The sequence below is a fragment of the Lithobates pipiens genome, unplaced genomic scaffold (genome assembly GCF_037356315.1).
Source record: "Lithobates pipiens isolate NorthernLeopardFrog02 unplaced genomic scaffold, aLitPip1_a1.2 Scaffold_22, whole genome shotgun sequence".
Lineage (NCBI taxonomy): Eukaryota > Metazoa > Chordata > Amphibia > Anura > Ranidae > Lithobates > Lithobates pipiens.
Window position 1 is genome coordinate 63869908 of NW_027507784.1, and position 13016 is coordinate 63882923.

The following is a 13016-nucleotide window of genomic DNA, read 5'->3' on the forward strand; positions in this document are numbered from 1 at the left end:
GTGCATTGCACTAAATAAATTTGATAACAAATTGTCTTAAAAAGTACAAAATGTATTCCATATTAAGTTTAAAACCAAACATATTGGAAAATACACATATGTTAACGTAAATTAATTGGACAATATTACAAATACACTCAAATGGGTGCATGTTGGACTGAAATCTACTTTAAAAAAATGTTTTTATCAACTTTATTTGGCGCAACTCACCAAAGTCCCATGGGCAGAATTCCATTTAGGTTTCTACATGGTTTAAGGGACTGAGTTCCATCAATGTCTGCCTACATACTTGCGGCCCTCATTTTCTTAAATATGACCTCCAATATACAACAAACATCCTCAAGCATACATGTAAGTTTCTCCAGCAGATTCAACATCTCTGCCCAGTGTGATGACATTATAGCCACTCCCCACCTGGCATGTTGCTATCTCTGAAGGAGTCCAATTGGGATGCAGTGCATCAAGTGGGAAGTGGCTATGACATCATCATGCTGAGCAGAGCAGTTGGATCCACCATAGACTTATGTGGCTGCTACAGTAGAGGAGTGTATATACCTGCATCGGGGGTAGACAACCTTGGCCCTCCAGCTTTGGTGAAACTACAAATCCCATCATGCCTCTGCCTCTAGGAGTCATGTATGTGAATGTTAGGGTCTTGCAATGTCTCATGGGACTTGTAGTTTCACCAAAGCTGGAGGGCTGAGGTTGCCTACCCCTGACCTACATGCACGCCTGTTGATGTTGATTACACGTGAGTGGCTATACTTATACATTTTTACTTAAATAAAATATCTGCAGTAAGCACTATTCAGTTTGTTTATATTTCTCTATGAGCTATACCAGTACAAGGGTCCAAATAGCAGTGTCATTTCACCTGCTTGTTTTAAATGAGCTGTTTTTGACCTCTTATTATCCTTGACCACCATAGAAGGTGAAAGTGCATCTGAAGAGCACAGGGTGTTGGTGAGTTGTGCAGTGGCTTTGCATTTGAAGTGATTCTTTTTCACACTTGATTAAAGACTTTTGGTCTTGGAAAAATCTACACCTTGTGGACTGGACAGAGTTGGTTAATAGTAGTATTCACGGACATCAGTATTTATATTTTGTTTTTATGCACGATTTGCGAGGAAACTTATCTATTATTATATTAGAGGCTCACTTTTGAGGACTAAGGCCCAACATCCTATATTCTCTTTAGACCTTGAATTTTTGAGGCAGTCCTGGTAGAGTATTCAATGATGCCCAGCCTCCGCTGTTTAGCCAATTCTTGTTCAGGGACAATGGTTTCAATGTTCATACACTGTTTAAATGTCATCAAGCCAATTTAATTTTAGGTGTAATGTCTCACAAATGCATAAATGACATGTCAATGAAAATGGCACATTTGACAAAATATCACTGAGCACAATCCCAGATGCATTAAGACTCCCTTGTCACATTAACCCTTCTCCTTTCGCAGTGCTCACAAACCACTCTTTATGTAGCTGATCGGCTTGTTGTATGACTCATGCACAACAGGTGGGAGACAAGATGGAGGAGAGAAGGTTCAGCTGATGGCATGCAATGAGATGGCAAATATCACAACTCCCACAAGAAAAGCAGGCAAGGAAACCCACTCTGGTATCTGTGGCAAGGCCTAAATATGAAAATAGTATTGGAAAACCTACAGCAACCTTTTTGTGTTAAGAGCATCAGATGAGAGAGAATTTTTTTAGTAATGGAATTCCTCATTGAGAACGGGTTCGCAGAAAAACCGTGAGCTGCGCTTGGCTGTTCGAGCGGTAAATGGCACTGTCTTCAGCACTGCATGGGAAATAACAGCCAAACAAGACAAACACAACTGATTAAGAAGCTAAGATCTACTGCATTAGTACACTGGTTAGTGCTCTGCTGAGGCAATGGGCTTTACAATGCTTCATAAACAAGGCCGGCTTTTGTAAGCCAAGAAGGTCAAAGCTTTGTAGAGATTAATTAGAGCAAGCAGCATATCATGTAGACACTAGCAGTTAATGAAAATACAAATACAGTAGTAACAATGGTACCAGAATAACAGTATTTTCTAGCAGACAAAGTTGAAAACTCAGAATCCCAAGAGCTGTTGAGAGCCTGCCTCAGAGATTAAATTTTAAAATACTCAGAGGGTACAAAGAGCAATGATTATAAAGTGTGGTGACCCATTCCAACCAACCAGATTTCAGATAGATCTATCCTGTACTGCATTGTGCACATTGTTTTTTACATAGTAATAGAAACCCAAGACTATAGCTGGAAAGTCAAATTTCAGTCACCTTTCCCAACGGTTCCTATTTGGTAGAAATAGATCAAAATTCTGGGGACTGAACCAAGGATTCACCAATATATGGCTAGGATGGGACTGGACATCCTATCCTTTGGATTCAAAGTATATTTCCATGGAAAGCGCCAAATACACTAATTATGCTAAGTTTAAACCTACAGTATATGTTTACTGTTTAACCTCTGAAAGCTTTGTTGACAAAGTTTGCCAAAGCTGGGAGGGCAATTTCCAGCAATAGGAAAAAATTGGTTGCCCTTTGCAGACTTCTCTTGAGTTGTGATTTGTTTCCTCCTCCCTGCCTAGTGGGATGTTATGTGGGCCTGACCATTAAGCGCTAATGTAATATTGAGATTTTCACTGTCTGTATTGCCATGCAGCAACCAACTGAAAATAGACATTCATTCTCCTTCTGTAATCTTAAGTCGGCTATAGACAGTTTGAATCTCGGCCGGTTCAGCAGAGACCGAACAAGATTCAAACCATGTATGGGCAGGCTGATTGATCCATCAATAGACTTGGGTACAACCAGCATGGCTGATTTTTCATACGATTATTGCCAGCGGCTACAGCCAATAGCAAAAATCACTGTGTGTTCTCATGGCAGGGACAGCTCCCCATGCGCTACCCCCTTCCCCATCGGGAGTATACAATAGCTCTGCGGGAGGGATTCCCCCACCAACACTGACGGTGTGGATGGGGAAATCTAGAGATTTTCTTTCCCTCAACACCATCTAAGGCCGGCTTTACAATGGAGGTCAAAAAACAAATTGGTTGCTGTTAGGTTACACAGACAGTTTCTGAGGACTGGTGTATGGTCCAGTTACACTTTTGGAAGCACTTCAGATCTTTTAAAAAGGACAGTTTAATTGGTTTCTACTGAGAGATTTAACCACTTGCTGGCAGTCACTTCACTAACCTAGAGTTATTCAAGAGATTTTTAGTAGGTCAATCATTCTACTATAACTGCTAGCCACTCATTACTAAAAGTAGAAACTGGTTGCAAAGCAAAATTAGTAAATCAGTGGTCATCAACCCTGTCCTCGGGGCCCACTACCAGGCCAGGTGTGCAAGATAACTGAAATACATTGCAGGTGAAATCATTTGCTGCTCAGTGATTGCAGTATTCTAGTCTGCATCTCCCCAAGGTAATAAATAAAACCTGGCCTGTTAGTGGGCCCTTAGGACAGGGTTGATGACCACTGGAGTAAATAACTTCCAATTGAGTAAGCTACACAAATTGTTGGTAGCTTCAATCAGTCTTAGCCCTTGTACACACGATCGGAGATTCCGACGGAATGTGTCCGATCAGAGCGTTTTGTCGGATATTCTGACTGTGTGTGGTATGCATCGGACTGTTTCCGTCGGAATATCCGTCGGACCAAATTTTCCAACTTGCCGGAAATATTTTCCGACAAAATGTTTCGATTGGACATACTCCGATCATGTGTAGAGAATTCCGATCGGACAAAGTGCCACGCATGCTCAGATCAAATTCCTACATCAGCTACTAGCCTGAACATAGTCCCGTCGTAACGAAATAACGTCATTACGTTCTGAACGTTCGGATTTTCCGACAACTTCGTCCGACCATGTGTATACAACAGTTTCGGACAAAATCCGACTGACAAAATCCGACGGACGAAATCCGACGGATTTGGTTGTCGGAATCTCCGATCGTGTGTACAAGGGCTTAGATAATCACACAATGCTCCAATCATGTGGATAACTGTTACTGGAAAGTGGTCACATCTCTAAGTAGGAAGAGATTAAACCTGCCTTAGCCCTTTGGAGTGTATGCCAGTACTTGGAAAAACATGGAAGCTACCAGCGCTGACCTCCTAAAGCTAGCTGTCTCTGGCCTGGCTTACATACTTTGAGTCACTGATCTAAAACAAGCATAAATCCTTGTTCTAAGTCAGCAATGCAAAAGTATTGAATGCCAATGGATTAGCATGAAAGGCAGAGAACTATCACTTTTAGAAGGAGACAGCAACAATGGCGATCTACATGTTCCCTCAGTATAGATTCATTTAAAGAAATGTCCATGTTCAGGAGTCCTATATATCCTATAATGGCTGCTACTGAGAGCAGCTCAAGCACAAAATTCCTTTACTTTACATTCTAATGATGAGGCTTCAGCAGGGACATTCTGATCCATTCAAAATAAAAGGCATTGTAGTAGGCGCTTTTTCATGTGGTTACAGAAATAAAGAAGCTGCCACAGTGGCCTTGTTTTTAAAGGTACAGGATCTGGACTCACATCCTATTCCTGGCTTCACTACCTAGTTAGTCACTGACCTGGAACAAAGGAAGTAGCCATTGAAGTCTGAGCTTTTACCCCGCATTTATCTTTCAGGTCAGTGACTCATTAGATAGAGATGAAGATAGTGAAGAAAATAATCTAGTAGTGGCAGCTCTCATATTTTAGCTCCACTTAAAGAAAACAGTTGCAATAAATAGAAGGTTCCAGTACACACTTTCCTGTTACGTGCTGCCTTCAAGAGCTCTCTTAACATGTTCCTGAACTGCCAAAGCAAATACTGAATAATGATAGTCAGAGAATAGGCCCGCTCTTGCCTCATCCCATGTCACAATGACTGGGTCTCTTGATAAGACAATTAAAGTCTTGGCAGTGCATTTCTGCATGTAGGCCGGTGTCTATGCATTGACTTTTTGGAAGTCAGTATCTGTATGGAAACTCAGGAGGCCCTTTTCTAGGCTATGTAACAGGAAGGAAAATACTGGTAATTACTCTTTTATGCAAATATTGCTTTAAAATTACTGTAATTTTTGTTTTAAATAAACATTTGTATTAAGTGTTTTTAAGGATTACTTACAATGCCCTCGCGGGTTTGACATTATAAATCAGAGGAGTATACCAAATAAACAGTATGCTAGGTACTGTCAAGGTACCCATACTCAGGAATACCTGTGTGACTTTTTATTTGAGTGATATACTTTACGCTGGAATGAGATTGGTGTTGGTCATGCTCAAAGCAGTGAGATGAAACATCTCTTCAGATCTCCTTTTAAGATCTTGCATGTCCACATTGAGCTGTTGCACTTTGTCAGGAGACAGATCCATACCTTAGTTATCCATTATATGAAGCTGCCTTTTTTTGCTTACATATGGTTTGAACTCTGCAGACCCCTTTTCAGACCCATGGGTGGAGAAATGGGTGGATAGACAGTTTCACCACTATGCAATGTGCAGGGATGGATTTACCATTAGGCACAGTAGACCTGTGCCTGTAGGTGGCAGAGGCAAAGAGTTAGCTTTTCTCAGTTTAATTATTGGCCACTATTTTGTTCTATCATGAGTAAAACTACAAAAACTTCATATAAACTTTACATGTTTTTACAATATTCCAAGCCAGGTCTGCCATTAAAATATGAAAATGTTCTGTGTAATAGAGGTGATCATAGCAAGAGGTATATTTCTTTGACACATACATTGATAGCCATACATTGATTTAACCTGATTATAGAAGTATTATGTGTTTGGCTGACTCAACAATGTGGAATGGCAGTTCCTGAGTGCAAATGGGTACCTTTACAGCTCCTTGCTAAAGCTTTTCATGAGACATATAAATAGAAGACAGTCCACTGAGAAAACGTTCTGTTAGTGTAATTCATAGAGAAGCAAGATGCAGTTATCCTCGAGTGATTGGAGGAGAGAGCAGGGCTTGGGCATACACAAATCAAGTGTCTCTACTTAGACATCTACAAGATTGCATGTTATTGGCTGCAGTGCTGAGAAGTTCCTCAACCTGCAGTCGTCTATGCACTAAAAAGCAATAAGTTGGCCTTTATCCTAACAAGCTCCACTGGACTAGTAAAGAACATAAATCAGAGCAGTACCTGATAAGAACCCCGGGTAATTGGTAATAGCTGATGCATGAAACATTATACAGTAAAATCGTTGGTATTTGACATAGCAAATCATCAGACTTATTTAACAAAATAAAGAAAATGCAAAATGTAGTATCTCAAAGCAACCAAACAGAATTCATATTTTACTAGCGCATTTACAGTAAGTCAAAATCTGATTGGCTGCTCTAGGATGCTGCACTTCCTCTGCTCTCCACCCATATGGTATGCTAAAGCCCAACTCCAGCCAAAACATTTTTTTGTTTGAATAAAGAGTGGATAGGATAGAACCATTGTCAGGTTCTGATTTGTAGTGTGTGTCCCCGATTTTCCCTGATATCCCGTTGACATAGGAAGTGAGAAATCTCTCCAGTGAGAACCTCTATTGGGTTATTTCTTTACTTTCTGTGCCTTTTTGACATTGAAAACATATCCCTTCATTTCTTGTCCTGCTGTCACAGAGACAGGAAGTGAGGTGAAATCTCCCCAGTAGGGTCACAGATTGCAATAAAAACTTAAAGAAGAATTCCAGGCATAGCACCTTTGAAATAGTACCATTGGTCCAGCTTGGATCAATGTAACTATGCATATACCATACCTGTGGGATCCCTCTATGAGTGGGAAATCACTAGAAGGGAACTCCTTCAGTAATCCCTTCCAGCTCCCCTTCTGCATTATGAACAGAGGAGGTCAAATGATTTGCACAGGGCGCCATTCAGAAAATGATTAGCATTTTCTCACTGAATGCAAAGCTTTCTCTAAATGGACAAGGTGGAAAGGCAGGGCAGTGATGTCATGATCTGGATCAATGTAACTATGTAAAACATGCCATACCTGAAATTCTTCTTTAACCACCCCCCAATTGTGATGGCCGGGTGGGACTTTCGAAGTTCCAGGTGTGATCTGTCATCGGACACAGCTGATGGCTGATCACTGTACCAAACCATAGTCGGTAACATTTGATTGCTGTGACCAATCACGGCAAATCACATGACAAACAATGAATGGCTTCCTTTCATGCCACTTATTGTGTACAATTGTGTTGCTAGCTGTGATTGGTGACAGTGATCACATAGTACAGACAGGGCCAATCACAGCCCACCTGTACCATGTGATTAGCTGTGGCCAATCACAGGTAATCCCAACAATAAATACTAAATGAATTTGTTTCATTCAGTAAAAATGGTTGTTTATACCACTGAAATTCACTGATATAAGCAATCATAATGTGTAAAAAAAAAATTGCTTCCCCAGGGTAGTACAATGTTATTATGGTAACACTGTATTGCTCTTGTCACAGGGGAATGCCCTAATAACAGCCAAGGGCACATGTTCTTTTGGCTCAAATTCTTACCATGTTGATATTTTATGTGTGGAACATCTAGAAAACTTTTAGCCTTGAAACCTTTTCTGCTTATTTCTTAACTAATCCTTTACCTGGTTGTGAAGCATGTCATTCACACCTGCCACACTACTTGCACAAATCAGTGCAAGGCTGGTGTAATCTACCTGTATAGTGCCATCTACCAAAATCAACAGTCTGGCTAAAACAACGTTACGCGATTGGTCAGGACATGATAAGCCAGGCCAATAGAAAACAAGAATAGCTCTTACCTGTGATTATATCCTCAATGGCTCCATCTTTGCCTTCATAAACATGTCTATTATCTTTGACTTGTTTCCTCCTCAGCTCTGCTATTAACTCTAGCTGCTGACGTTTAGATTTATGTGAAGGAGACTGCAAGAAAGCAACATAATGGATTATTGTAGACAATGGACCACATGCCAAAAAGTGTAGCAAGAAAATGTTTGCATGAAGAAGCTTAGTGTATGCAAACCCAAAATGTTTTTTAATCATCTTAAAGAGATTCTCGGGTCCACCACCACCGGTGCTCCTGGCCCCTACTCGCTGTCTCTGTCCAGTGTCCCCATGGGAAACTGCTTTCCATGGGGACACTCATGAGTGCTCGCTCCAGAGCCCTTCTTCTGCGTCCATTGACACCCCCCGCCCTCCACTCCAATGGCTCCTGGTGCCCCAGCAAAGCCAGCAAGATCCAGAAGTGAGTGGAGAGAAGAGATGCAGACGTACACAGCACTGGATCAAATGAGGGCCCAGGTAAGTGAAGGGGGGGGGGGGTGAGAGGGGGATACTGATATCTAAACATTTTTTACCTTAATGCAAGGAATACATTAACCCAATCACGCCGGCATAACACACATATGCGGCCTCACTGCACTGGGCTTTTTTACATGGGGTTGCATATATGCGTTTCTCCCTTTGTGCTGGGAGTTGTGATGATATGTACGGTTTTACTAACATATGTCAAAATTGCACTTAGGCATTTAGGTTTTGTTTTACCCTTAGATGTGAAGGGTAAAAAATGTTTAGGCTTTAGAAACACGTTACATAGGAAATGATATATAAACCCCTGTTAGTTGTTTTTTTTTTTTGTCATCCATGTCTTGTTAAGGAGATTTCCCTTCATGTCCTGCCCATTAAACACAACAGGAAGTGAGAAGAAATTTCTCCAAAGTGATGCAAATCCCAATTAGACACCTGTCACTGGGATAGGTCTCCCTATTGGAAGACTTCTCTATTCCTATTCTGGTAACAAATCCAAATGTTGGATTTCCCATCACTTTTTGTATTGGCGACCATAGTCATAGGGTCAAGCAGAGTGGATGAATCTCCCCAGAGGAGACACAGACTGGAATAAAAATCTATCAGTAGTTTTAAGGCCTCATTCACATGGGACAATTACATCCATGCCCCATGCAGGTGTTCTGTGCATCCCCATGCAGGCAGTCTTATTCATGTGTATTGGGACCCAGCGGCTGCACAGATAGATCGGCTGCACAGATAGATCGGCTGCTTCCAATGTGATATCCATTCAGGTGCAGGCGCACTGAACGCACCCAGGGTGAGGTCGGGGACATGCATCAGTACCCATAGGTTTCTCATATTGGGACACAGTGTGGGTTATTTACTAAAGGAAAATCCACTTTGCACTGCAAGTGCACTTGGAAGTAAAGTCACTGTAGATCAGGGGGGGGGGGGGGGGGGGGCATGCAAGGAAGAAAAAAACAAAAAAAAACAAAAACAGCATTTTAGCTTGCACATGATTGGATGATAAAATCAGCAGAGCTTCCACTCATTTCAGATCTACCCCTCAGATTTAGAGCAACTACACTTCCAAGTGCACTTTCAGTGCAAAGTATTTCGTAAATAACCCCCAGCGGCTCTGTCCATGCTGTGTCCCAATAGACACGAAGGGCACTGCCTGCACGGGGATGCGAAGAACACCTGTGGTTAAACATAGCCCTGCAAGGGGCATGGATATAATTACCCCATATGAACATGGCCTTACCCTACATTGTGCTATTCAACATTATAAAAAAAGTTTTGGCTTTAGGTACAGGTTAAAGTCGTACTCTGTAATTTGCAAGTATATTGTGTTTGTTAATGCAACATCTTGACATTTTATCCATGTTTTTCATGGTTATGCCGTGTTATTGATGACAATGTTTCCCATACAAAGTTGTGCATCTACTGTATCTTTGCATCAGAAATAAAATCCACATCCTAGCTGAACAAATTACAATAAATGAATACGGTATCTAAGGTGCTTGAATTGTTTTTTCATTATGCTGGTCTTAAAGTGGGAGTAAACTCCCATAGATGACTTTTACCTATCGGTAAAGCCCCATAGACACGTTCAGATTTTCTGCTGATTTCTTTTCCTTCAGATTTACCAAAACCATATAATATGAAGTCAAACCTTAGGAGTTTCAATTTGTATGCAATCAGGCAGACCCTCGCACTGCATGGTTTTGGTAAATCTGCAGACGAAAATCAGCAGAAAATCTGATAGTGTGTATGGGGCTTAAGCCTATAATAAGGCTTACCTATAGGTACTGTAAATATCTCCTAAACGTGCACTATTTAGGAGATATTTACTGTACATGCAGCCGGCGACATCACTAGCGCATGAGCTCTGAAAAAAAATGGCCACCCAGGCCATTCCTTTAGAGTCTTGTGCCATAAACAGAGGCTCCCGGGCACACAGCTGTACAGTCACACAGCCGGAGTCCACGAATGTGGCAACTCGCCGCTTGAAGGGCTTCATTCCAAGGTAAGTTTCACATAATGTGCTAGTGTGCGATGCATACTAGCACATTATGGCTTTATTTAGCAGGTTTAAAAAAAAATAGTTGGTGGTTTACTACCACTTTCAATTCAAAGCTGTTTCAGGTGAACAATAAAAAAAACACAGTTTTTCTAGCATATTAATAAAGTGGAACCTTTTGATCTTGTTGGTCCATCATGGCTTCTTGTTCTAAGAGTTTCTCCATGAGGGCCTGTTCCTGTTTTTTTCTTAGTTCATTCTCCTCATCTGCTAGCTAAGAGACAGAAAACGAAAGAAAATTGAGAATAACCTGCCATAAGTAGAATTTTAACACATGAAAACCTGTCCAATAACCATACTGAACTGACTGAAACATGCAAACAAAAAAAAAATGATTTCAATTACAATTCATTTTTCTTCCTTCACCACCTCTAATTGCCATACTGACTATGCTAGTAGACATTAAAGCTGATTTCCTGCTAAATATAAAAGCCACAAATTAATTAAAACATTCTTTTATTCCTATTATTTTTAATGCGAGCCGAGTAGGGTTCTTTTCACACAATTGTCCTTTTGATGGACTCTGCTTGCTCAGCAGGTATCGATCCGTTGATCCCCGCTGAGGAGGCAGATGACAGGTCCGTCTTCACTCACTGTGCGGAGACGGACCTGCCAGAGCACCGCTCTCCTCTATGGGGAGATTGGATAAAAAAATCCTGCATGTCCATCTTCATCCGATCCGATCTGCCAGATGGATGGAAAATAAGGTCACCATTTGCCTGGATTTGGCGGACAGGATCGGATCGGAAAGCAGCAGGTGTCAGCAGACATGTCACAGCTGCCATCCGCTGCCCCATGGAGTTGAATGGAGTGTCCGATCAGGTCCATCTGAAACTAACAGGTGGACCTGATTGGAAAGCCCGTGTGAAAGGGGCCAAATGCCGCGTACACACGACTGGACGTTTCGACAGCAAAGGTCATACGGAACAATCCGTCGGACAATTCGATCGTGTGTGGGCTCCATCGGACCTTTGCTGTCCAAAAATCTGACGGAGTTTAGAAATAGAACATGTTTCAAATTTTTGGCCGGAACCAGTTCCTATCGAGAAATCCGTTCGTGTGTATGCTAGTCCGATGGACAAAAACCGACGCTAGGGCAGCTATTGGCTACTGGCTATGAATTTCCTTATTCCAGTCCGGTCGTACGTCATCACGTTCGAATCCGTCTGACTTTGGTGTGATTGTGTGTGGCCAAGCCCGTTCATTTGGAATGTCGGTCGGAACTCTGCCGAAAGTCCTAGTCTGTCAACAAGTCCGGTCGCAGAATTTTACTTGGTAGCTGCCTCTTTTAGTCTTTGTACAGCAGAGCTCAGAGTATGGGAGAGGGAAGCAGCACAACAGCCCGGTCAGATGTGCTGCAGTGCCAGGAGCATGCTGATAAGAGGAGAGAGCGTAACGACAGAAAGATGAGCTCGTCACTGTGCTGCGTCTCCTTTCAATGTCTAGTCACAGGTGGGGGGGGGGGGGGGGTGGCGAGGAATCCTAACTGTAACAGAGTAAAAGCCTTCTGCCCAAGTAAGACAGGGTTGTGTTGTGTGACTGAGCTGTGTAAATTTTAGAACTGGATGAACTGTATAGATAAAAAAAATAATTGATTCCATATATGTAGTTTATCTTTATATTGCATAAGATTTAAATATATTGTTATGCAAAGTCTTTAGAATGTGTGCACCTATTTTTAAAAAATAACAATATATCTATAAATGACTGACTGAAGAAGTGACATACCCCTCGATAGGTAATCGCATGAATGGAGGCACATTGAATGTCACTGATTCAGCTTTACTGGCATTTCGTAGTGTGACAGTTGATTGTCTTCGAGGTACACGAGGTATACTGAATGAAGAATAAGTAGAATCATTTAAAGGGAAGCTGTCAGGATAAAAATAGGGGGCTTCCATTGCTGATTTTATTTCTGGAGATTAAAACGATGGGCTTTTCATCCTGACTTTCATCTCTGACTTCACCACCAATGCCATCGCTTACTACCGCTGTAACTGCTTGCAGACCGCCCCACGCACATATACTGCGGCAGGGCGGCTGCTCTGTGCCAGATAACGTTCTTAGTAAGTGACCTAACACTTTCGGTCCTGGGGGGGGGAAACGCGTGGCCCATCGGTGACCTGCTCCAGTTGTGATTGGACACAACAGGAGCCAATCAGCAGGTCTGGTGGACGCAATGTCCATCAATCGTTTGGGAGACAGGGGATGTAAACAAGGCAGACCGCCGTTCTGTGGGAGGGAAATTTCTGCTCTTTACCTTTCCCCAGTCAAAGAATCTCCCCCACAGTTAATAAGAACTCCATAGGAACACATTTAACCCTGTGATCGCCCCTGGTGTTAACTCCCTTCCCTGCCAGTGTCATTAGGAAAGTGACAGTGCATATTTGTTAGCACTGATCATTATATTATTGTCACAGGTCCCGAAAAAGTGTGAAAAATGTCAATTAGGTGTCCGATTTGTCCGCCGCAATATCGCAGTCCCGCTATAAGTCTCTGATCGCTGCCATTACTAATAAAATAAATAAATATATACACTATGACTTTTGAGCAAATCAATCAATATATGCTTATTAGGATTTTTTTACCAAACATATGTAGCAGAATACATATTGACCTAAATTGATGTAGAAATTCGATTTTTTTATTTTTTTTTATTGGGT

General features: G+C 41.7%; 1 protein-coding gene across 9 annotated transcripts in view; it reads right to left on the reverse strand.

Annotated features, from left to right (window-relative positions):
• FMNL2 (formin like 2) overlaps window positions 1–13016 on the reverse strand; it is a 344784-nt gene that overhangs the window by 20440 nt on the left and 311328 nt on the right. For 6 of the 9 annotated variants that reach the window (XM_077447676.1, XM_077447681.1, XM_077447680.1 and 3 more), the window contains 2 exons: window positions 10469–10567; window positions 7781–7904 (listed from right to left, as the gene is read on the reverse strand). In XM_077447676.1, the coding sequence (XP_077303802.1) occupies window positions 7781–7904; window positions 10469–10567 (223 nt within the window). Of the gene's footprint in view, window positions 1–1667; window positions 1804–7780; window positions 7905–10468; window positions 10568–13016 lie in introns of all 9 variants that reach the window. The other 3 variants (XM_077447678.1, XM_077447683.1, XM_077447679.1) reach the window with 2 other exon arrangements.